The 26,613-nt window shown below is 41.9% G+C and overlaps 1 protein-coding gene across 2 annotated transcripts in view; it reads left to right on the top strand.

Annotated features, from left to right (window-relative positions):
* Positions 1-26,613, top strand: part of LAMC3 (laminin subunit gamma 3) — a 4,228,426-nt gene that overhangs the window by 3,150,416 nt on the left and 1,051,397 nt on the right. For both annotated transcript variants that reach the window (XM_044058389.1, XM_044058388.1), the window contains one exon: positions 17,426-17,568. In XM_044058389.1, coding sequence (XP_043914324.1) covers positions 17,426-17,568 — 143 coding nt within the window. The remainder of the gene's footprint in view (positions 1-17,425; positions 17,569-26,613) is intronic.

The raw sequence follows: 26,613 nt of genomic DNA, 5'->3' as shown, positions 1-26,613 counted from the left end.
GACTATGCAGATGCCTGGTAAGTGAAGATTTATTTTCATTTATATTTACCGCTTGTAGGAAGAATGGGATAGCTTGTAGTCAAGAAAATTTACTTATTTATATTTTATTGTTTTACCTCTGATTTTCACTGTTTGTTGTTAGTTTAGCTAGGCAAATTCTAGCCATCTCAAGAGTCCTAATCAGCTATTATACCATGACCCCCCCCAAAACGTGCACGCTGATTGGCCAGCGTGCACATTGAAAATCGAATTATACTAATGGAAAAAGGTCCGGTCGCCCGGACTTTTTTCCATTAGTATGACTCTACTTTTAAAACACTGTCTCGCTATGTTAAATGAGTTTAACATAGCGAGACAGCTTTAAAATAAGCAACGGAGATCACCGTTGCTTATTTTAAAGCTGTCTCGCTATGCTAAACCCATTTAACATAGCGAGACAGGTTTTAAAAAAAAAGTAACGGAGAAAGCAAGATCTCCGTTGCTTTTTACTGTTTCGCTATGTTAAATGGGTTTAACATAGCGAGACAGTTCTAAAATAAGCAACGGACATCTCCATTGCTTATTTTAAAGCTGTCTCGCTATGTTAAACCCATTTAACATAGCGAAACAGTAAAAAAAAGCAACGGAGATCTTGCTTTCTCCGTTGCTTTTGCCCACAGCTCTGATGTACTGCACAGGCGCGCAGTACATCAGAACTGCCGCGGATGCCAAACATCTGTGGAAGGGCAGTAAACAGGCATTATACTATGCCATTATTTAAGAAAAGTAATAGTTTTGTTTCTTAAATAATGTCATGGTATAATAGCAATAACCCACTTCTGGGTGTGGGTAATGCTGTATTTACCCACGGTTGGCTTTGTTTGGTCCCTCGGGCTTCGCCCTTGGGACCAAACCACGCCAACTGTGGATAAATCCAGCATTACCCACACCCAGGCGTGGGTTATTGCTATATTAATTCACACAGGCAGACAACAGTCCAGAGTTTATCTGAAACAGTCCTGTGTAGGTTTGTAATTTATTAATCTTTACTGTTAAAAAAAGAGGTGTGACTGTGAGCGATAGTGAGCAGAATGTAAAGGAATTCCAGCGTTTGTGTGACTTTCACAACTGGTACTGTTAGACCAACAGCTTCATTCTACTAAATTTTATTTTTAGTTGCATATTGTTTGTGATTTTTTTCATGGAAATTGATTTACAATCTCTGTAAATTCTGTGGTAACTGATGTTTAATTATCCTTTTCTTTTAGAATCCTTTATTTATTTGCAGCTGAAAATGGATTTCTTAAATGAACATGCCATTAATGATTTGCCAAAGCACAAGTATCTTGTACAGTGTTCTAAATGCTTTGTATATTTAAAGGTCTTCTTTAGTAAGTAAGTTATTTTCTAAGTAAAGTGTAAATAAGAATTTGAATAGGTGTCGTTTCTATAAACTTTGGATGTAATACTATCTCTCTTCTTCTGAATTGTAAAGTCCAAATAGTTCACACTGTTGTGCCCAATACTATATGTGAATTTTAAAAAGCTAGTTGAACTCGAGATACATTGTCTATTATGTTCCATTCCCTGGTAGGCTTTTTTACAATCTGAAGCAGTTGTTGTTCCCGAACATATGTTGTAAATAATCTCCTTACTAATGTTGCTGCATCAATATCATTCCAGTCTATTTCTGATAAATTAAAATCCCAATCCATTATTATTCTTCCCTCCTGTCATTCATACAAGAAATGTATGAATTCCTCTAGGTCATTAGCACTTGACTTTGGTGATTTATACACTCCATCAAGTGTTATATGTTCTAGTCTTTAGTGTCACAGTACAGTATTGGTATTATCACTGAACATGTAATAATCACAGATCTCATAACAATCTTTAATCCTGATGATAACAACTCCACATGATTTTGTTAGAATGTCTGTTACAGTAAAAATATTTATACCTGACCAAACTAGGTTTCAAGTCACTGTTCTTTAACCATGGTTCACAAACAATAACAACATCAATCTCATGGGAATATAACACATTTTCCAATAAAAAAATTAAGATTAATGCTCCTTGTATATGTTGCTATCTGTGAACTGTTAACATTTTCAACCTGGGAAAAATCCTGCCTTGTGTTTATCAAATACTGCAAAATATTTGCTGCAAAAATTATCTCCCCAGTTCTTGACAAGTGCATGCCATCCTGTCTAAACATATGTATGCCCATAATTAGGCTCCACAGCTTGACCCATATTGCCTGTTTCCATCTTTGTCCTCTTTATTCTTAGAGAATGTTCTTCAATCCTTCCACTTTAAATTTTGATTTCTTCTATTTCACCTGTACCTTGCCTCTTTTTTCAACCTTTTCTTTTGGAAAGATAATGTTTTTCTCTGTTTCTGGTAGAAAAATGTTATCATTCCCTGTAATATGTGTGTGTGATATAACAAAGCAGTGTTCTTTTAGTATGTATTCTCTTTGCCTTATAGGCATTTCAGTTTTTTTTTCTTCATTGTTATTTGTTGTGAACTTCTTCCTTTCTTTTTTTTATTTTCTTCAGTATGCTGTAAATTCTCAGATTACTGAAAACACGCATCCAGAATTCAAAAGTTGCAAGTGGTATTATTTTGTTCAGTAGGGGTTCATCTTTATTGACAATAGACACTTCCTTTGCTAAAAGTGTTCTATTTTCTCTTTGCCTAACATTATTTATTTCATCAGGCCTGTCATTAATATATGTAACAACAGTTCTTTGAGCTGTGCCAATTGCATGAGTACAACCGTCATCAGTAAGTCTAGATTTACTACTAATAACGGTAAGCAAATCATCCAACTTTTGACAAGAGGAACACAGATCACCAGTGTTATCAAGTGTTACCTTGGTGGTACAGTGGTTAGCGTTGTCACCACACAGGAAGAGGTTCTCCTGTTCGATTCTCGGCTGGAGCGCCTTCTGTGTGGAGTCTTTATGTCCTCCCCGCAGTCGAGTGACGTAAAAAACATGCAGGTAGGTGAGCACATGAATGGGTGTGCCTTCCTTGAAAGTTGGGTGTCAGGCTGGCAACTCGGAACCGTAAAAATCCACTGCCAATCATTAGCGGTCTGGAGTTCCTCTGTGGTGACCCCTAACTGGGAAAAGCTGAAAGTCATTACTTTTAGTGCACATTCACACTCCCAGAAGAGAAGTATAGTAAAAGGACAATTTCTTAGAGGTAGTAGGATGACATCTGACGATAATGGTTTTTCTAGTAAATGCAATCTTTTAAAAAGTATGTTTTTGGAAAGAGGATACCCCAAACATTTAATTAATGAGGTACGCAAAAGAGGTGCTAGGGGGAAGAAAGGATATATTTGCTCCCATTTTAGGTGTGAATGATGTTTTCTTAAACAGTACTCATGCGGGGACTACTGAAAAGTTTAATGTGGGAAGTGAATAATATGGAAGTGCTTTTATTACAGATTATAATGGAGACGCCCATGTTATTAGAGACATTTTTGTTAAAGAATGGGCTAGATTTGAAAATTTTTCAGATTTGAATTTTATTTTTGATAAGCCATTAAAGTACATATTTAGGAAGGGGCATAGTATTGAGGATATTTTAGAGAAAAATCAAAGTAGCTGTAACAAAAGAAATAAAGTACGAACTTTTAAATGCGGCTTTTGTCAGCAATGTCCTTTTATTGCTAACAGTATAGATATATATGCTAGCAGGAGAGATATACACATTGTAGCAAAGTCTTACTACAATTGTGATACTAAAGGGATAGTATATATTGCACTATGTGAGAAATGTGAAGCATTTTACATAGGCAAAACTTAAAGGAATATTAGGAAAAGGATCTATAAGCATGTCTATGATATAAAAAAAGAAAACCAGAGAAATGCACTTTCTAAGCATACCCTCTCATGTCAAACTGCTAGATTTGTATTTTTTTATTAGAGGATGTTCCAATGCATGTTAGGGGTGGCGCTTGGGAGACAAAGCTAGAATATAGAGAAGTATATTAGCAAATCATATTAGAAGCCAACAAATGGCCAGGCTTAAATGATATGGTCTCCCTTGCCCCGGTTTTGAAATTGATATCAGCTAAGTTATAACAAATTAGGTACATTAAACGTATATGTTTTTAATTAACATACATATATAATATTATTTTATGCACTGGTCTTTTTTATACATGCTTTTATCATTTTTTACCACTAGATGGAGGCATTGTTATATGATTGACTGTATACAGTTTGAGTATTTAAACATTATTTTTTATTCCTATAATTTTTTTTTATTTATTTATAAGGATGAGATTTTAAAATAGCATTTTAATAGGGGATGTCTATTTGTATACATATTTTAGTGTATTTATTAATATGGTATTATTGAGAGGTATATGTTCTCCCTAGAAAATTTTGACAAAGACCATTTGATTTATTTGATTAATTTATGTTTTAATGTGATGGTTTATGTATATATATATATATATATATATATATATATATATATATATATATATATGGATTCACTTCATAACACTGAAACTTCAAAATACTGAAAATGACAAAACTTCATAATACTGAAGACCAAAATACTGAAAGCTCAAAATACTGAATACTCAAAATACTGAAACTCAAAATACTGAAAACACATATTATGCGTAAACTCAGCTTAAACAACATAAATCATAACAATTTCTACCAAATATATGCAGGGGGGCAAGCCCCCCTGCACCCCCCCACCCCCTGCTAATTATATATATCTACTCCAAGATTGCACTTAACTACACTATGTGCAATCTTGGAGTTGATATATTTAATTAGCAGGGGTGTGGGGACGCAGCCCACATGGGGGGTGCAGGGGGGCTTGCCCCCCTGGTTATATTTGGTAGAAATTGTTATGATTTATGTTGTTTAAGCTGAGTTTACGCATAATATGTGTTTTCAGTATTTTGAGTTTCAGTATTTTGAGTATTCAGTATTTTGAGCTTTCAGTATTATGGTTTCAGTGTTTTGAGTTTCAGTATTTTGATATTTCAATGTTATGAAGTGAATCCATATATATATATATATATATATATATATATATATATATATATATATATATATAGGAAAGTTTGACTGGTTTAGGGTTATCTGATAAAGTCTGTGACACTACTGATGAAAGCATATTGGATTTGGAGTGTTCTTTGTTTTAACTGTGGCTGTTGGAGTGGAATTTTATATATTTCAATAAACACTGGTGTGTTAAAGTGGCAACCGGTCATCCGAGTGTTCTTCTTGTTTTACAGGAATGACAAGTTTACTAATTGGTTATCTGAGAGAGTAGCTGATACATGGAATAGACTACCAAATTTCATTAAAATAAGCACTTGTTTAGATATTTTTAAGAACAGCCCGGGCACTTATTATGGGAACAACTGATGTGAAGTTGTTCTATCTCACCGTTCATTCTTACTGATGGGTTCATAGCTGATCCTCTGCTCCGAGTCGGCCAACTACAAAGCTTGAGGTCTTCAGACAGCTCAAGGCCAAGTCCCTATCCCATGATGCACCTTGAGTTACCCCAGATCTAGTTTGCCGCTGCAACAGATTGGAGGTTTCCTCACAGCTCGGGCCAGTATAATATCTTTTCTAGAAAAAATTCCTCTTTAATAATACTTTTCAACTTTATAACTTTTAATATATTGTTAAACTAGTATTAGCTTTTATTGTGATTGTTCCTTATAGTCCTTTTGGCAGTCATTTATATAGGCCTTTAGTAACTCCCTTCCCTTTGTTTGGTGTGCCTTTTTATAGATTAGAATAAGGTTTAATAGTTTAGAAGTGTGTTTTAGCAGAGATTTATAGCCTTTAGAGTGTGTTTATACTAAAAGATAGTTAATATTTAACTTTATAGAACCCATTTGTTTTTTTAAGGGCTGCTTACTGTTTAAATTGCATAGTGTTGTTTGAAGTTGTTGAACACGTGTGTGTGTGTGTGTGTGTGTGTGTGTGTGTGTGTGTGTGTGTGTGTGTGTGTGTGTGTGTGCGCATTTTTTGATAATACAAGTTTTCTTGTATGCATTTAAATATTTTTCATGGCTTACCAGGATAAGGAGAAACAACCCAAGTCTGGGTTTAAAAAATGTCCAAAGTATGGACAAAAGATGTTTGTGACCGATGGTCATGTTAATTATGTTTATTGTTTGGGTGCTTTGCATTGCAAGAGAGTTGCTCCATCTGCCATTCCTTTAGTAGCCATGTACTTCATGAAAGAAAAAGAAAGTTAATTGATAGAGAGCTATTAAAATCCTCCATAAAAGAAGCTTTGGGCGACCATGATAAAGCTAGTCAATCTCACAAATCTTCCAAGTCCTCTAAGGCTTCATCATCGGATTCGTCAAAATCAAAAAAAACCTTCGGCATTAGCTCCACAGCCTTTGGAGCTGAGTGTCTTATCTTTTCATAGCTGATACCCAGTCCTGGAACCTGTCTCCACAGTACTGAAGTCACCAATCCTATGATCGGTACCACCCTCAATCCATTCATCTCGGTCCTCAATAAGCCTATCTGATTTGGATGTGGATCATCTGGTGCAGAATTTGTTACAGGCACTGGCATTTGCCAAATGTTTATCGGTTCCAACCCAAGTGGTTTCGGAACCGAAAAGTGTTCCTCCATCTACTTCTTTTCCTCCTCCGAGCAATACTGGTCCATCAGAGCCGGATGAGTTGTACCTTATGATTGTGGAGCCTTCGGAACCGACGCCTGCTCCAGTGGCATTGGCTCCGATTACTCAGACTTCCTCAGCATCCATCGAGGAGTCTAGGAGATGACACTCGCCAGTAGGGTCCAGTAGGATAGTTGGACCAACCTGTTGGTTCCGATTTTGCCTCTTGGGGCTTCGGCTCGGATGAGTTCGGCTCCTACCTCTGGACTGGAGCCCACTGTTCCGGTGCTGAGGAAATCATCTGTTTCTTCAGATCCAGTGGTTCCTTCTCACCAGAGCAGAGGTGCTTTTGAGGCCAAGAGAACATCCACAACTTCAGGACCCAACTACCTCTTCCCCAAAAGTACCTGTGTCTACTTCTGTCTCACAGATGCCTTTGAAGCATAGAGACCCTGAGCCTCAGGAAGCCCCACTGGGTGGTCACTGCTCTTCTGAGACCTCACCAGAAGCTCCCACTGATAAGGTCCCCCGGAAGAGAATTTGCAAGAGGAAGCATCTAAACTCCCCGCAGGAGTCTCTCACATCTGACACTGACTTAGATGACTCAGAAGGGTCCACACAGTCCCCCTCTGAAGATATCTCATTTGCAGATATATTGGAAATCCTTAAGCAGGGGGGTGGCTGAAAGCCCACCAACCTTACTGAAAATGGGTTGGTCCTCCTGAAAGCTTTCGGGTCTCAGCCCTCCACCTCTTGGGTGTCTCCTCCCTTCAATGAGCTTATGGAGCTGGTCTCATGAAGGGCATGGGAGTCTCCAGACACCATGAAGCCAGTCCCTAGGAGGCCCAATAATTTTATTTCTACCCCTCATAATAATACCTTTCTCACTAAGGGAGTGCCTGTTGATGCCAGAGTGGTGGTGGCAGCCACCAAAAAGGAGATGTCAGAAACTTCTTCCTTTATCCATCCTCCTAACAGAGACTCTAGGATCATGGATAAGTATGGGAAGAGCATGTATATTTCAGTGACTTTTGCCATGCACTGAACTAACTTACACATTTCACAAGACTGCAAAGAGACCTCCTAAAAGAGCTTGGAGATACTCTTTAGGGTACGGTAGCTGAGGGAGCTTCAGACAAGGTTGCGTCCCAGCTTGCTACCTTTAGTTCCAAAGTGAACTCTTCTGTGTCTGATTTCATATGCAACTAATGGACTGAGTAAGGCAGCGGGTACAGGAATTGCTCTTAGTAGACACTCCTGGATGTGTTTATGTTCCTTTGCAGAGCCCTTTAAGTCATCCTTTGTCAACACCCCTTTTGATGGCTCGTCTCTTTTAGGGCCCAAAGTTAAGGAAACTTTGACCAGGTGTGAGCAGGAAGGAAAGACTCTGTCTGCTGTCAGAGTCCATTTTTCCACCCCTACTAGACCCTACCCTAAGGGTCAAAAGGGAGGAAACATTTGGTTCTGAAATGCCCAAGGAGCCTTTCTGGACACACGTGATGAACCCCCCTCCAGGGGCAGAGGAGGTGGCAATAATGGAAGATGCCACCCTCACGGCAGAGGGGGTCCACAAAACCAGGGCGACAGAGACCAGTTCTTTGGGAATCCCTACCAGCACTCCTAAAAAGAGGCCCAACTGTCCTACTCTGGAGGCAGTTTGGGGTCACTTATCTTTGTATCCAGACACCTGTCTCAAAATAAATGACAGCTGGGTACAAAGCATAGTTTCCAGAGCATATTGTATTCCCTTCGCCACTCCCCCCATTGATAACAAAAATCCCAGACGTTCCACCCAGTTATAGGGAACAAGCAACAGTAGAGGTCCAAACGTTGCTAGGAAAAAGTCATCCAACCAATCCCAGCAGACCAGATAGGATCGTGAACTTACTCAAGATTCTTTTTAGTTCCAAAAAGACAGGGGACTGGAGACCTATTTTGGACTTCAGCAGACTAAACAGATCTGTCAAGGAGAAGAAGTTCTGGATGGTCACACTACAGTCAATACTTCCCTTCTTAGGGAAAGACAATCGGATGTGCTTGATAGATCTACAGGATGCGTGCTACCACATAAAAATGGCCAGACCATCCAGGGATCATCTGCGCTTCTGGCTGGGAGCCAGTCATTACCAGTTTCGATCCCTGCCTTTTGGTCTCACTACAGCCCCCAGAATGTTCACCAAATGTATGGCAGTGGTCACTGCTCACCTGAGGCGTTTTGGATTCCAGGTGTTTCCATACAGATTGGCTTTTCACCACCCCACCACCAGGCATCAGATGATACAAGCCAGGGACACCACACTTACTCTTTGCAATCAACTGGAGATTACCATAAACTCAGAAAAATCTGCCTTGTTGCCATCACAGCATATCGTTTTTATCGGAGAAGAATTGGACACCACTACCACCACTTTAAAATGTCCATCAGAAAGGATATCAACACTTCATCAGCAAATTCAGAATGTCATATCCAGAGACAAGGTGCCAGCCTCAGAAGTGCTAAAGTTGTTGGGGACAATGGCAGCTGCAATAACAGTGATTCCGTTGGGTCGTATGCACATGCGGATTCTACAGTGGCATCTGTTCACGCAATGGTCTTATCAAGATCTCCCAATGTCACATCTCATTATTCTAGCAAACACATGTCAAAAGGATCTTCAGTAGTGGTTGACCTCTCTCCAAGTAACGATAGGTCGTCCTTTTATCCTACCATCACCATCGGCCTCGGTGACCACGGACGCTTCCCTGATTGGGTGGGAGGGCATTTTCAGGGAAGAACAGCCCAAGGCACTTGGACCGAACAAGAGACACATCTGCACATCAATGTCCTGGAGATGAGAGTGGTACTCTTGGCATTGCAGTACTTTCAGGACTCTCTTCCTCTGGGGACAATTGCGATTCAGATGGACAATATGTCGGTAGTCTGGTACTTGAACAAACAAGGAGGAACAAGGTCTTATCCCCTTTTACGAGAGGCCGTAAGAGTATGGCAGTGGGCTACATCCACCCAGTGCTTTCTGATAGCAATGCCCATCTCGGGGAAATCCAACATGATTGCAGACAAACTAAGCAGGGGAATCTTATTGACTCATGAGTGGTCTCTCAAAAAAGAAATAGCGGAAAGAATATTCCGCAAATGGGGCCAGCCTTGCTGCAATCTCTTTGCATCCCCCATGAACACAAAATGCAGAAGCTACTTTGTCCTAATTTCCCCTCCTGGAAGATTCCCCAAGGGACCCACTTGTACACGATTGGCCTCCAGGTCTCCTTTATGCATTCCCACCAATTCCTCTGATACCCAAAGTACTACAGAAAGCCAAAGCCCTGTGAAGGGCCATAATTCTAATAGCCTCTCATTCTCCTTGTCAGATTTGGTTCCCCTTCCTTCGACCTCATCTGTTGGAGGAGCCTTGGATTCTGGACCCAATTCAGGACCTTCTGATGCACTTGTTGGGGACTCTTCATCCCTCTCTTCACTCCCTAAAATTGACAGCTTGGCTGCTCCAATTCCCAACATAGCCAGGTTCCATAACCTCTCAAACGAAATGCAACATATCTTAATATCTTCTCATAAATCCTTTACTAGAAAGTTGTATCTCAGCAAATGGAGGAGATTTTCCATATGGGCTTCTCAGAATAACATTGATCCTTACCAAGCCTCTATTTCTTCTATTTTAGAATTTTTAACTATGCTCTTCAGCAAAGGAGCAGTGGCAGCTACAATTCGTGTGCAGCTTGCTACCATCTCTAACTTTCATCTTGATACTGAAGGCTTTAACATAATATCACACAAGCTATCCAAAGCCTTTCTCAAAGCGACTTTCCATCTTAGACCACCAGTTAAATCCCCTTATACCCCCTGGAACCTAAATGTTATGCTTTTACGCATTATTCTACCATAATTTGAAACAGCTTCTTCATTCTTCATGCGATTTGAATTTTTTATCTTGGAAGACTATTTTATTTTTATTTATTTATTTTATTTTACATTTGTTGACTGGGATAGTCTGACTGGATGCATGTTCATTTTCAGAGGACGCTCGGGGAGAAAAGCTCCAAGGTAAACAGAAACATTAAAAACATGTTACAATTATAATTTTGACAAAGAGTACATAAGCAAACAATAAACATGTTCCACAGGTTAGAGTTAAACCCTGGTGAAAGTCAAAGGTAAATTAAACAGTAGCTGATTAATAGATTTTACACAATCTAGAAGAGAGTTAGCCAGGCTTGATACAGTGACATAGCCAGTTTAGTGCCAGATATTGTTTGAGTCTAGTTTTAAATTGACCTAGAGAGGAGATTAAAATAATGGCAGCTGGAAGTGAGTTCTAGGATCTACCTACAGAGTTTGCAAAGAGAGAGTCATCTTTTTAGTAGCCATCACGTCTGCTCAAAGACCCTCAGAACTACAAGCCTTGTCTATAAAACCTCTGTATTTGGTTTTTCATAATCACAGTTTCATTGCGTACAAATCCTTCATTCTTACCCAAAGTTTGTACTGAAGCTAACCTTAACCAAACTATAGATTTACCAGTGTTTTCCCTAAACACACCAACAATTTGGAGTATATGCTGCACAAACCTGATGTTCACAGACAACTCGAATTTTACCTAGAAAGAACTAAAGAATTCACAAGATCCGAACAACTTTTTGTTTCCTTTTCATATTCTAGAAAAGGTATGCCTATGACAAAAACAACTCTATCCAAGTGGTTATCTGATTGCATCACTTTTGCTTACTCAACTGCCAGTTTTCCTCTACAACACAAAATTAAGGCTCATTCAACCAGGGCTGTGTCCACATCTTCTGCATTTTCAGCTAGGCTACCAATAGAAAATATTTGTGCAGCAGCCACTTGGTCAAAGCCTCATACCTTTATCACTCATTACAAAGTCGATAGGGCCTCCAGGGACAGGGCCTCCTTTGGTTCTACTGTCCTGAGAAACATACTCCCATGAACCACCCAAGAAGGGATGGTGCTTGGGATGCTACCCATCTGTAAGAATGAATGGCGAGATAGAACAACTTCACATAAAGAAGTTATGTACTCACCATAACATTCCATGTGAGTTGCTCATCTCGCCTTCATTCTTCCTTCCCACCCTCCTACCCCCTCCAGTTTTTTTTGAGGACCGAGATTCTGGTTTTATCATGGTTGTTTTCTCTTCCTACACTTTTTACCTTAAAAAGTGACAGAATGGCATATGGTATTATCGGCAGAAGACAAGATCTGAGGTAACTCAAGGTGCATCATGGGATAGGGACTTGGCCTTGAGCTGTCTGAAGACCTCGAGCTTTGTAGTTGGCTGACTTGGAGCCGAGGATCAGCTCCGAACCCATCTGTAAGAATGAAGGTGAGATGAACAACGCACATGGAGCGTTATGGTAAGTATATAACTTCTTTTTTTAGTATATTGTCAGGCCAGAAGGACATTATTGCCCATGCTTGAAATATTTGTATGTATGTGTGTGTGTGTGTGTGTGTGTGTGTATGTATGTAACCACCAGGTTGATTGTGAACATTCACTGTCTAGCAGTCAGTCTTGATTACTATATATGGATATCTGTGAGGAGAGCAGTATTCCACACTTACTCTGCTCAGATGACCATTACCAAGGCTTATTGTGTTCTAGACTTTGCAATGGTTGACCATGTCTTAGTGCTATTAAGTTCTCCCCAGAAAATGCTCTACTCAGCAGTGAAACTATCTCTGCTGAGCTTTTGAGAGAGGCTTAGGCAGTATCCTCAGAGACCATAAAGGTTGCTGTCCATCAAAACAAGTCCTAGGGTTCTGCTTCTTTATCTGGTTCTGAAAGGAATGGAATGCCTTCATTCCATCTTGAGTAAGCACATCTGTTACATCAAGATCCATAATTCAACTGGCACAGGTCACCTGGATCCTACTATGACTATCACAGGTCGCCTGGATGCAGTCACTTCACATGACGGATGCCTTCTGGCACATTGGTAATAAAACACTTTTGCTCATGCACGGTCTTGGTTCTTTTGAAGTTAATGTCCAGTCCAGTGTCATCAAAAGAAGTATTTTCTTGTTTTATGACACTCTGATGCCTAAATGCCTTCTTTCAATAAGTACAATAGTTTCATTATTTATTCATTTATCAGTTTATGTATGGTTGCATTATGTGCTGGTAAAATTGTGCCCTAGCAATTTCTTCACAAGTTAAATGTAGTCTTGCTGCCTATACTTCTCTGCCTCTGATTTCCACAATCCAAGACAAACTTAAATCTCATCAGTGACTAAGGATGTAAGTAAGGAACATTTTTTCAAATAACAGTGCTGTTGACTTAAAAAGAATGACAGAATAAGGGAACTTAAAGTAATATGGATTTAGTAAAGTAACAGATGTTTGTAACTTTAAACATTTTCATTATTTTTGACAGTAATTTACCGTGGCTACTCAAAAAAAACACAGACTTTAGAAAGGTAGAGCAACATTTTGAGCAACAATTTGGGATGTCCTTGAAAATTAGGGAGAGTTAAGAGGCAAGAAATAAAAAGTATTTGAGACTTTCCCATTGATTCATTAAGATCCTTAACATGGGTCATAAGGTCCCTGTTAAAAAGGTCTTGTTACCACAGTGCTCTATTTTGTAGTTCAAAGCCACATTAACCACAATGAAGAAAGACCTCAGTATGGGCTAATTTGCATGTCTCTGAATTATGTTTACCTGCCACATGGTGCAGATCATCATTTCCCTTGGCAGGTAATAGTGTTGGCACCCTCCAGTCACTCTTGTACACACAAAACACACACACACACACCACTTACCCCTTACCCCTTACCTCTTACCTCTACCTGCTCATGTTGTCAGATCCTGTACAATGTCTTCTTTTCCCCTTCCCAAGTAATTTAGGGATGATCATAGTCAGTCCACAATGCCAAACATTTGAGTTTCACACACTGCATCCTCCAGTAATTTCTTGCTAGGGCAAAAGCTTCAAGGTTGGGAAGCATGCCTAATGTTTGCCATCCCTCCCCCTCTCCAGTAATTCAGGGATGATCATAGTCAGTCCACAATGCCAAACATTTGAGTTTCACACACTGCATCCTCCAGTAATTTCTTGCTAGGGCAAAAGCTTCAAGGTTGAGAAGCATGCCTAATGTTTGCCATCCCTTACCCTTGTATGTGATGATGTGTTGCAGGCAATGCATAATGCCTGTGTTTCTAAATATATGTGTAATAAATACCTACTGCACTAATGTATCAGTTACTGCAGCTAGATAATACAGAGGTCTGTCATTCCAATGGTGTGTGGTTCAAATCCCTTTTTCTCTTATGTAGTTTTGTATTTTTTTTTAATTACAGTTTTAAAAACAAATCCCTGGTGTCTAGTGCCCCCCTCCCCCCGATCCTTATACTGTTAAAGTATCATTAGGGCACAACACTTTTAGAGTAAACCCTGGTGTGTAGTACCCCTCCATCCAATGTTGTAGACTCTGTTATTTAGTCTGGGGGGAGTGTGGCGGTATGGCATCCACTCCAACCCACCCACACACACACAGACAACAGAATTATCAAATCCTACTGAAATAAACGCTTGTTTTACAAAATGTACAAAATGCAGGAATAAGATTCCTCCACAAGACTCCCGTGATGTTTGTGTTTGTTTGGCGGGTAGCTCATTTAAATGACTCCTGTGATATTTGTTCATCCAGTCACACATAGCCATACAAACCTACCTTGCCTAACACCACCTTCCAGACAGACACACACACACTCGTGCATGCATCCCCTCACATACAGTCACACAGGCAAACCCCCCCCAACCATACCTTACCGTTAATCTCTCCAGCAATTAGCTATAGTGTGATGGATGAACACAATCTTTTGGCCATGTTCACTGCGACAACATGAAATAGGCTTGGCACGTAAATGCCTTCACTGACACAGCTTAGGGGGAGCAAGCACATGGCTAATTAGGATATCCCACTCCCCTAGACTGCTTCATTAGCATGTAGCATGGCCACAGAGACTGCTTGATGTTGAGATGCACATTTTCATGCAGCATTAAGGCCGATGTGTATTCAAAAAGGTTACCACTAGGTGTACACTTTCTGTGCACCTCATACTAACCTTTAAAATGTATTCCTTTGTCAAGTTTGGGTGACAAATACGAAGAACAATCAGTTTATCAGTGGTACAGAGCAATTAGCAAGGAGGTACAAAGTAGAACAGGTTTTATTTTATTTACTGAATACAGAAACCTGGCAGCTAGGGAGACTTAAGTGACTGATATATACAATGCAATCTATCACTCAAGAAAAAGGACAGTGGCTAAATTAGTAAGTGGTCCTTAGAGTGAAAGGGCTATTCCCTTGGGAGGAATGTCACAGCCCCTTTCCAGCAGAGGACAAGCACACACATATTTGACTAGTTAAAGTTAAAATTTGGATTACATTGCACAATGGCAATCTTCTCAGTGAAAACGTTCAGGAGTTCTCCTATAGTATCGGGTCAGGGTTAGATGGAGTGACCAAAGAATCTGAAAGGAAAGAAGAGGAAAAACTCTGCTGAACTGCAGTATTATATGGAGACAATAAAGTTAATACTTATTCCTAGAGACAGATGAAGGCCCCTGATGAGTCATTGCAAGAGAATATAGGATGTTGTACGACTATAGAGATGGTAAGAAAGTTTCTGAATGTAAGGTCAAAATAGTTTTTACAGGAGGTATAGTAATACAGTGTATAAAGCAAATTATCAGAATATTGCACTACACTGATAAGCACAATAAAAGAGTTACATAACAAACATTTACTGGATTAATCAGTATAAAAGAGTGTTATACCAAAACACCAGCAACTGAAATTACATGCATACTTGTTAAAAGGCACAGGCTGAACATACATAAAGCTTATCTTGACTTAAATGAAATCTGTACAACTATAGCACACTACCAAGGGCTTTTCATTGTTATACACAGGCTTTGAACAAACAGAAATGTAATAACACTAGCCACATACCTACACTGTGAAGGACGACGGTGACTGAGTAGAAGTGGAGACCAACATGAGGGGAGATTTACCAGCACATTCTTATCAACTGTGTGAATACAGCACCCTGAAGGAATGATTTTGGAATGTTTTTAAGTTTATTTCAGCCCACATATCTGGTTGGTGGAGATAAAGCTAACCGTAAATATTACAAATTAAAGTAATCAGATGAATAAAGCATTAGGTAGTTTCTACAAGATTTTATGAATAGAGAGATTGACTAGATTATTTTCTACCTTCATTCTGAGTTATTTCTAACTTTTTTGATATCAACAACTAGTTTTTAATGTATTTTAGTTGTGCAGTGAAGATCATGTTAAGATTTGTTAATTTCATAGCGTTTTACCTAATAATAAAATGTTAAATTCTGGGTACACTTTGACTATATTTGTAAATTTCCCATGAGCTATGTGATTGTTTAGTGGGTAGCTTATCTGAATGCCTCCTGTGATACTTGTTCTGATTTTGGGCCTTGAATTTTGGCAGACAGAAGAAATAAGCTTATTAGGGAAACCTTCAGACTAAAGAATCAGACTTCAGAAAACGTCTGCCTGAGTCTTCGGGTCCTTCGTGATTCGAGCCGTGAACTACGTTAGAGATGAGGACTGTCCTCCTTGTGTTGCAGGAGCTACAGGATTGTCTTCCTCTAGGGGTGATCAATTTCTAGACAGACAACATGACAGTAGTCTAGTACATAAACAAGCAGGGGGAACTGCATCTTACTCACTCTGCTGAGAAGCCATGATGATGTGGCAATAGGCAATGTCCTGTCACAGTTTTATGATTGCAACACACATTCCTGATCTTGTGGACAGGTTAAGCAAGACTCTCCTCCACTCTTACGAGTGGTCCCTGAACCCTCTGATAGTAAAGGAGATTTTACATTGGGGCAAACCATCCAGAGTGACAGTCCTCTCTCCTTCTCCCTGCCAAAATGGGGAGCAAGTGTTTTTTATTTGGAATCAAAGGCAGTTCAAATTGGCTATGGGTGCCAAACGCAATCTGGGTTAGTCAGGGAGGAGCAGGGCATTATGGGAAAGAGTTCAGGAAGGGCTTGAGGCTGGAGCAGTAAATCAGCCAGATCAGATCAGAGGTAGGGCTCAAGGACCCATACGTTGTATAGGATGGACTTGATCTATTATTATGCTAAGTATGTAACTTTATTTTCAGACAACACAATTACCAAATCATACTGAAATAAATAGCAGACTATAATTGAGTCAACACAGCTACTAAATCATACTGAAATGAATAGCAGGCTATAATTTAAACTAGAAAGTACAAGTTCAGTGTTTTTCATAGCCAGATTCATTGCACACTATATCATCTGTTCCACATTTTTCCCTTCATCACTTAATGATTACTAATTCTGGACAATTCCCATAGCATAATTTTATGGATGTTTATGAAAAGTTATTTCAAAGTTAATGTTGTTCTGTTATTATTCATGCTGACAATATATGATAACTGTGGTTGTTATTCATGCTTCTTATGTGAACAGCACTGTCTATTAATTTGGTTTTATGTACTGAGACCTTCTTAAGTTGTAATATACTGGTTCTACCATTCAGTTTTGCATAGTGATGATCAGTTCACAGTACACTGTCATCCTTTTCATTGTCATCAAAATCTGCAAAAAAATCTTTACATTATCTGAGGCCTATGATTCTTCATATCTAACATTTTGTGCTACAACAGATTAGTAAAGAATTTAATTTATATTCTGTACTGTTATAGTAAGCTAAAAGCAAATTAGAAATAATTTGTATCTATTTTTTTCCTAGATGCAACTGTCATCCAATTGGTTCTCAAACTAACCACTGTGATCCAGTCACTGGCCAGTGTATCTGCCTTCCAGGAGTGCAGGGCTTATCATGTGATCAGTGTAAAACTGGCTTCTTCAGCTTTTCACCTAAAGGATGCAGAAGTATATATTTTCACATTATGTCTACTCCCTTTTTAACTGCTTACAGTTGCATCTTAATATTTGATTTTTTTTTCAAATAACTTAAACTGCCTTGCAAGTTGCTGTATTTTAGAATATATACTGTAGAATCAGAGATGTGAGAATTTGGGAATATCAGCACATTTATTTATTCAGTGTACTGAATTTAAGTACACCATTTAATATCTCTGTTGTATTGTATTACAGGGAACAAAACAAATAGCTGTGTAAGAACCAATTGTTTAGTTTATAGAATATTTACAGTGTGCGATGCATCTTACTAATGCTAGCAATGCCATGATGTTTAGCATAAATTCAGAATGTCTGTTACTGGTGTCACCCACCAAGGGTGAGCGTATGCTACATTGTATTGCATGCGAGTAAAGGCTTACTGCTAGGCACATTTCTTTATATAAAGTTTACTAGGATGACAAGCATACTTTGATACTAATCAAAAATATTCAATGTTAAGTTGTCAATCTCGCCTTCATTCTTGCTGGATGGGTTCAGAGCCGATCCTCGGCTCCGACTCGGCCAATACTAAAGCTCGAGAGCTATTTTTACCGGCTCGAGGCTCCCCTATATCCCACAATGCTAAGCGGTAAATACCCAGATCTCGTTTGCCGCTTTAGCTGCGAGGTGCTTGTTTCTACCAGCTCTGCAGGTTAGTGACTTTTTATAGTTGTTAAAGTCTAAATCCCCTTATTTTTCTTTAGGATAGTTTCTCAAAATATTTTTTTTAGTTATCTACCCTAGTTTCATTCGGGTTCCCCTAATTGTTTTTCACGTTTATCCCCTGTTAATTTCCTTAGGCCTTCGGGCCCTCCTCACTTCTTTCCCTTAGTCATACTTTATTGTGTGAGTGATTGGCTTAGTTTTCCCCTTTCTTTAAAGGTGTGTCTGTGTGTGTGTGTCTGTGTTTTACAGCCACTTCAGGATGTCTAAAGACTCCAAGGTCTCAGGCTTCAAGAAGTGTGACTCGTGCTGTCAGAAAATGTTTCTGACAGACGGTCACACTTCTTGTGTATATTGCTTGGGACCTTTGCACCTGCAGGACTCTTGTTCTGTCTGCCATGCTTTCAGTCCAAGAGTCCTGCAGGAACGCAAAAATAAACTGATACTTCGAGGCTTATTAAAGCCTGAAGGCTCCCTGACCCAGACCGCATCAGGAAAACCTTCTAAGCCTTCCAAGGCGTCAGCTCCAGCTTCGGAGCCGTCCGCTGGTGGCTCTAAGGCTGCTTCAACATCGACTCTGTCTGGAGCCGATGTTTCGAAGGTTTGAACTGTTACCTTGGCTCCGGCTGGAGCCGAGAGGTCCGAGACTCAGACGGCTCCGATAGTTTTGTTGGAACCATCTACTAGGAAGAGGTCGAGATCCCCATCCATTGGCTCTATCCACTTGGCCCCGGGATCTCCACTCTTATCAGAGAGGAGCCATAGGTCCCACTCCTCTCGGTCCTCCAGACTGTCTGACCATGACTTAGAGAGGGTGGTGAGCAAACTTCTCAAGTCCCAGGCACTGGCCCAAATACTGCATAGCCCTACCCAATGGTCAGTGGCTATACCCATCCCTTCCTCAGTTCCTCCTCTGATTCCCATGAGTTCGGAGCCGGAGCTTCTGGGAGCCATGACTGTCGGTGCGTCAGAGCCGATACTTACACTTTCGGCTCCGTAATCGGCTCCAATCTCCTCCTTGGAGGGATCTGGGCACCGGGCTTCCCTCGTCAGCTCCGAGGGGGCGAGTGGCATCGGACCCTTGTCCGAGCCCGTTCTCCCTCTCGGAGCTTCGGCGCTGGTGAGCTCGACCCCGACATCTGTCTCGGAGCCGTCCCTTTCGGTGCCGGGAGGAGTCCTCGTCTCTTCGGAGCGGGGATCTTTGGCCCCGCCTGATCGGGGCGCCTTTGAGGTCATGTGGATCGTGCTAGACCCGATGTCTACTCCACGGTCGGCTCCCTCAGCTCCTCCCTCTACAGTGCCTGTGATGGTCTCTACCCACCCTCTCGTCCCAGACCGTAGAGAGCCAACGTCTCAAGTTTCCCCACTGGGAATATCCTCCTCTTCAGAGGCTTCTCCTGATCCTTCAGGGGAACCCCCTCGGAAGAAACAATGCAAGAGGAAGCATATTGACTCCCCCTAGTCTATCACCTCGGATACCGACTTGGATGAGTTGGAAGGGTCCCCACGGTCCTCCTCTGAGGATGTCTCCTTTTCAGACATCCTTGAGATCCTTAGACAGAGGGGGAACTGGTCCACCCTTAACCCTTCAGAGAATGAGTCGGACTACCTTGAGGCTTTTGACTCTCTCCCTTCCACCTCCTGGGTATCTCCTCCCTTTGACCCCCTCATGGAAGTGGTGGCAAGCAAGGCGTGGACAGCCCCTGATACGGTGGAACCTACCCCACGACGGCCGTCCAAGTTTATTACAGCTCCTAAGGACAAAGAATTCTTATCCAAGGGCGTCTCTGTTGATGCTATGGGGTGGCCACAACCACTAAGAAGGAATTAGCCGATCCTTCGGTACCTATCCATCCTCCTAATAAGGAATCTAGGACTATGGATAGGTATGGTAAGCGGATGTTCTCCTCAGCGACCTTTGCTATGCATTCGCTGAACTACTTGTGTCACTTCACCCGTCTTCAGAGAGATATGCTCAAGGAAATGGGTGATGCTTTGCAGGATCCAACAACTGAGGGGTTTTGAGACAAAATGAACTCCCAGTTGGCAACCCTGAATTCAATCGTCAACTCCTCCATGCGGTTTCTTTCCTATGCGGCCGATGGGGCGAGTAGGGCCGCTGGCACAGGTGTAGCTTTGTGATGTCACGCCTGGATGTGGCTTTGTAACTTTGCGGACCCTTTCAAGGCGTCCTTCACCAATTCCCCTTTTGATGGTTTAGCGTTGTTTGGACCTCAGGTGAAGGACACGTTGACTAGGTGCAAACAGGATGGCAAGACTCTCTCTGCCGTGAGAGTCCGGTTTTCTACCCCTTCTAGACTGTATCCCAAGGATCAGAAGGGGAGGAAAATGTGGTTCCGCAAATCACAGGGAGTCTCGCCTGATGCACGGAGTCAGTTCCCCTCTAGAGGCAGAGGGGGGAACAGCAATAGACGCCGCCCTAGGAGCAGGGGGGGGTCCGCAAAATCAAGGTAGCAGAGAGAGACTCTCTCTGACAAACCTTTTCAGCATCCCTGAGGAGCTGCCCGACTGTCCACCTTCGGAGGCAGTCGGGGAAGATTATCACTGTATCCAGAAGCCTGGCTTTCTCTCACTCAAGACAAATGGGTACAGTTGATTATATCCGAGGGTTACAAAATTCCCTTTGTCCACATCCCATCTCAACCAAAAGGGCCCCTTCCAGATGTTCCACCCGGTCTAAGGGAACAAACAGCGCTAGAAATATCAAAGCTGCTGTCAAAAAGAGCCATCCAGCCAGTCCTGGCAGACCAGCAAGGATTCGGAATCTACTCCAAATTATTTTTGGTTCCAAAAAAGACAGGGGACTGGAGACCGATATTGGATCTCAGCAGACTAAACAAGTCTGTAAACAAAACAAAATTCCGGATGGTCGCGCTTCAGTCCATTCTACCCTTCTTGGGTCAGGACAATTGGATGTGCTCAATAGACCTTCAGGATGCGTACTATCATATCAAGATGCACAGATGCTCCAGAAGTTTCCTCCGCTTCCAGCTGGGAGCCAGTCACTATCAGTTCAGAGCCCTGCCCTTTTGTCACACTACAGCCCCCCGAGTGTTCACCAAATGCATGGCAGTGGTCACGGCTCATCTGAGACAACAATGATTCCAGGTGTTTCCATATTTAGATGACTGGCTCCTTACCGCTACCACCAGGCGTCAACTTCTCATATCCAGAGACTACACCATTCAAACTTGCCAAGCTCTAGGCATTTCCATAAATTTCGAAAAATCTGCCTTGTTGCCTTGTCAGTCCATTACCTTTATAGGCGCCACCTTTGACACAATTCATCTTTCCGCGAAGCTAACAGAGCAAAGAGTATCAGATATCCGCAAACATGTTCACATTCTTCTTCAGTGCGACAGGATCAAAGCCAGGTTTGTCTTGAAGGTTTTAGGTCTCATGGCAGCTGCCATTACACTTCTTCCCCTAGCCTGCTTTCACATGCGGATCCTCCAGTGGATGCTGTTTTCTCAGTGGTCCTTCCAACAGCTCCCAATGTCTCACAGTATTCTGCTGACCCAATCATGCAAGAAGCATCTATCTTGGTGGATGACCTCCCCTCAAGTTCTTCAGGGCAGATCATTCGTCCCCCCCCAGTTGCCACGGTGACAACGAATGCCTCCCTGATCGGGTGGGGGGGGGCATTGTCAGGGCAGGACGGTCCAGGGCACATGGCAACCTTTCGAAAGCCATTTGCACATAAATGTGCTGGAGATGAGAGCAGTACTTTTAGCATTGCAAGCCCTTCAGCACTCTCTTCCCACTGGGACTATTGCAATTCAGACAGACAATATGTCTGTAGTATGGTACATCAACAAACAGGGTGGAACCAAGTCTTATCCCTTATGTCGAGAGGCACTCAGACTTTGGCAGTGGGCGATCTCATCTCAGCGGTTTCTGATAGCAACGCACATCCCCGGGAAGTCCAACGTGATAGCGGACAAGTTGAGCAGGGGCATACTCATGCCACACGAGTGGTCACTCAAACAGTCAGTGCTGGAAGAAATTTTTCAGAGATGGGGCCGACCTTGCTGCAATCTTTTTGCTACTCCCCAAAACAGCAAGTGTCACGATTTCTTCACCCTCTTTCCCCTACCAGGTCAACCCACCAGGAATGCTCTAGTCTATGATTGGCCCTGGGGACTTCCGTATGCCTTTGCCCCCTTTCCACTGATCTCTCAAGTAATTCAGAAAGCTACCGCATTGAGAGTCAACATGATCCTCATTGCCCCTTACTGGCCTCATCAGATATGGTTTCCGTTCCTTCACCGGTTTCTGTTGGAGCAGCCTTGGCATCTGGATCCAGTGCCAGATCTTTTGACCCATCAATCGGGTCAGCTGCACCACTCCCTTCCTTCTCTCAACCTCACAGCTTGGTTGCTCCGCTTCCTACCCTAGCCAGGCTTCCTTTAATTTCCCATTCGGTCTGTAACATCCTTATAGCCTCCCACAATTCTTCTACAAGAAGGATTTACAATAGCAAGTGGAAACTTTTTCCTTCTGGGCAGCAACTAATAACATAGACCCTTTCACTGCACCTATCCAGTCTATACTAGACTTCCTGGCAGAACTTTTTCACTCAGGTTCTTCTTCATCTACTATTCGAGTACAATTTCCATGTAGGCTTTTCAGACTCCAGCATCATGTCCCATAAACTTTGCAAAGCCTTTCTAAAAGGTATCTTTTTGCTCAAGCCCCCAATTAGAGACCCCCCACCTCAGTGGGACCTAAATTTGGTTCTAGCCTCCTTGATTCCCCCCCCCCTCCCTTCGAACTGGCCGCTTCCTGCTCTCTGAAATTGCTTTCATGGAAAACCCTTTTTCTAGTAGCCATAACATCAGCTAGATGGGTATCTGAACTTCATGCTCTTTGCAGTCGTCCTCCATACTTAGTTTTCCACAAAGACAGGGTGTCCCTTCAGACCAACCCTTCCTTTTTACCCAAGGTTTCTTCTGAGGTGAATCTGAATCAGACAATCGACCTTCCAGTTTTCTTCCCTAATTATTCCAACAAGGCATAACAAAAGTTACATTTCCTAGATGTTCATCGCCAGCTTCATTATTATTTGGATAGGACTAAACAGTTTAGGAAGTCTAACCAGCTATTCCTATCTTATGCGGAAGGCAAGATGGGCCTTCCAGTTTCCAAAGTGTCTTTTTCGAGATGGCTGGCCTCTGTAATTTCCTTCATTTATGAACTCAGACACCAAAAGCTACCATCACGACCTAGAGCTCATTCAACCAGGGCACTAGCTACATCAGTAGCATTTCAAGACAGACTGCCCATAGATTCCATCTGTCAAGCAGCTACATGGGCTTCTCATCATACCTTTATCTCACATTATAAATTGGATATGGCCTCCAGAAACCGGGCTAACTTTGGTTCCACCGTACTCAAGAGTCTGTTCTGATGAGCCACCCAGGATAAGGGTGCTAGGGATGCAGTCCCATCCAGCAAGAATGAAGGCGAGATTCACAACTAAACATTGAGAAGTTATGTACCTACCATAACGTTCCATGTTAGTTGCCTTCTTCTCGCCTTCTTTCTTGCATCCCACCCTCCATCCCCCTAGCCTAGGCAGACTGAGAGGATCCTTGGGATCTTTTATCTTCCACAGCGTCAACCACCTCTATTGCTCCTGATTGATAGTTCTACAGGTAGTTTCTATAGAGGTGGATTTCATTTTTCTCTGTCTCTAGGAGACCAGCACTGCTATATCAAACGAGATCTGGGTATTTACCGCCTAGCATTGTGGGATATAGGGGAGCCTCGAGTCAGTAAAAATAGCTCTCGAGCTTTAGTATTGGCCGAGTCGGAGCCGAGGATCGGCTCCAAACCCATCCAGTAAGAAAGAAGGCGAGAAGAAGACAACTAACATGGAACGTTATGGTAGGTACATAACTTCTCATTCATTCATTCTCTGAGTATTCTTTTAATCCATTCAAGGCTGCATGACAGCCAGGCACCATCATATTTGGGAAAAAACAATACCAATGCTCTGGTAAAGGATAGGCTCATAAAAAGCAAACAATCCCAAGAACAACAAATGAATGAGCCACTCCACCACATCTGTAATTCTGTAGAAATCACTTTTATTCTTCAACAAACAGTAAGCACTTTCATGGTCTCTCGAACCGCTTCATCAGACTGAATAAAACAACAAATTGACTCCTGGGAGCCTGTCTTAATTATCAACCTACCCACAGTTAGTCCCTTTGAGGAAGTTGTTTTATTCCTGACAGTAATCTAGTAACCCAGGTTCAAACAGCATGTCGTGCTGGACAGTCTCTGCATTGGGAAGAGGAGCCAATCATTTAGTAAGCAGGGCTGGGGCTTTTTGAGACAGTCTGCGTAGAGCATCAGTTTGAGGCCAGTAATCCTCTTTGTGAGGTATTTCTGCGGCCTTTCCAGTTGTTGTAGATGTCTTGTGAGGTACATACCAAAAGAGGCATTGTACTCTATAATGGGTTCTAATGAGTGATGAGTAGAGCGGAACAATGACCTCTTTTTTTCCTGGATGAGAAACCTTTTGTGATGAGGTGTGCCACATAGAAGGATTTCCTGACTACTGTGGTGATGTGATTATCAAAGGAGAGATGACTGTCCTCCTGTGTCCCAAGGTCTCTTATCACACTTTTGGTGTTAAGTAGACTACTGCCTAGTTCATGGGTAGAAAGTTTTACCAAAAGCGATGACAATGCACTTTTTGGCATTGAGCTTGAGGCCACGAATTTGACACCAGGCATCTGTCTCAGTGAGGCCCTTTTCTAGGATGTCCACATCATTAGGAGTTTTGATTATGGCTCCTAGTTTGCAGTCATCTGCGAACTTTGTTAGCCAAAGACCTTCTGTGTTAGCCTGTACTTCAGAGAATTAGATACCAAACAGGAGAGGACCCAGGACTGAACCCTGTGATACTTCACTTGTCTGAAATTGAATTTAGAGTCTGCTACTTTCACAGTGTGGGGTCTGTCATTGAGCCAGTTGGCAACCCATCTTGTGACATAGGAATTTATACCTAGTTTAGTGAGTTTATCTATAATTCCAGAGTGGGGGATGGTGTTGAAAGCCTTGACAAGATCTAGATAGACTGTGTAAACCACCTTACCCTCATCTACGGCTTTGGTGACCACTTCAAAGAAGTCTATCAGGTTTAGGAGACATGATCTGCCTTTTACAAACCCAAACAGGGTAGGGTCCAGAGTTTGGAGATTACCAATGTCATTGTTTAAAAGTTGCAGACCAGGCTCATCAGGCTAATGGGGCGGTAATTCCCGATGTCCGTGGCGGCTCCCCCTTTGTGGAGTGGGATAACCATTGCTGTGCACCATTCAGTGGGCACAAAGCCTGAGGTGAGGTTATGATTGAACAAGGTACTTAGGTAGGGTGCCAGTTTGTTTTACAGTTCATGTAGAATGCAGCCTTGGATGCTGTCAGGTCCCATTGATGCTGTGTTCTTGGCTTTGGAGAGTGTGTTTTTTTACCTGTGCAGCCATGATTGCAGGAACTTTGCATTCTTCCGGTATAGAGATGGGCCCTTTAGGGGGTGAGAGAGGGGTAAAGTTAGCACCGAAACTATCTGCCAGGATGTTGGCAATATCAGTTGGTTCTGTATATTTAGTGCCATTATGCTGTAACTCCGAGCAGATCTGAGTGTTGCCATTGAGATTCTTGACATAGCTATAGAATGCTTTGTGGTTGTCTTTAGAATCAGTGGTGATTTTGTTTTTGTAACTAGCTTTGGAGGATTTTATGAGGGATCTCAGCTTCTTACTGAGGCTGACCAGGGAGTTCCTCCAATCATGAGATTTTACTCTTTTTTTGCAACAGTTTCTTTCTTCTGTTGTAAAGTTTACATATGGCAGGGGACCACCAGATTGGCTTCCTTTTTTTGGGAGGATAGCATCTTGGTTCTTTTAGGGATTGCATGATCCATGCACTTGTGTAAGTGCTTATAAAGTGCATTTGCATATGATTCAGCAGTCCTACCTCTATTGTCCGTCAGCATGGGTGTCGTGAAGTTTGCCACTTCTGTCTTCAGAAGCGTAAAGTTGGCTTTGGAGACATTTTTTACAGTGGTTTCCCTAATGGGGGGTGGGGGTGGGATGTGGATGTCTAGGGTGATTATCTTGTGGTCATATCTGACCAACCAGGAATTGACCACTGGTATGGAACACTGGTTGCCTGTGTTGGTAATGACCAGGTCTAGGATACTGCTGCCCCAGATGGGGGTGTGGATAAGTTTATTCAAGGTGTTGGAATTTATGAATTCCAGAAAACTTTGAGCACAAGAGATGATACATGAGTAGTTTTCCCAGTTAATGGTGGGGT

Source organism: Protopterus annectens, chromosome 16.part0 (genome assembly GCF_019279795.1).
Source record: "Protopterus annectens isolate FY-2018-M chromosome 16.part0, PAN1.0, whole genome shotgun sequence".
Lineage (NCBI taxonomy): Eukaryota > Metazoa > Chordata > Ceratodontiformes > Protopteridae > Protopterus > Protopterus annectens.
Note: the sequence above shows the minus strand (reverse complement) of the source record. Positions and strands in the feature narration are given on the sequence as shown.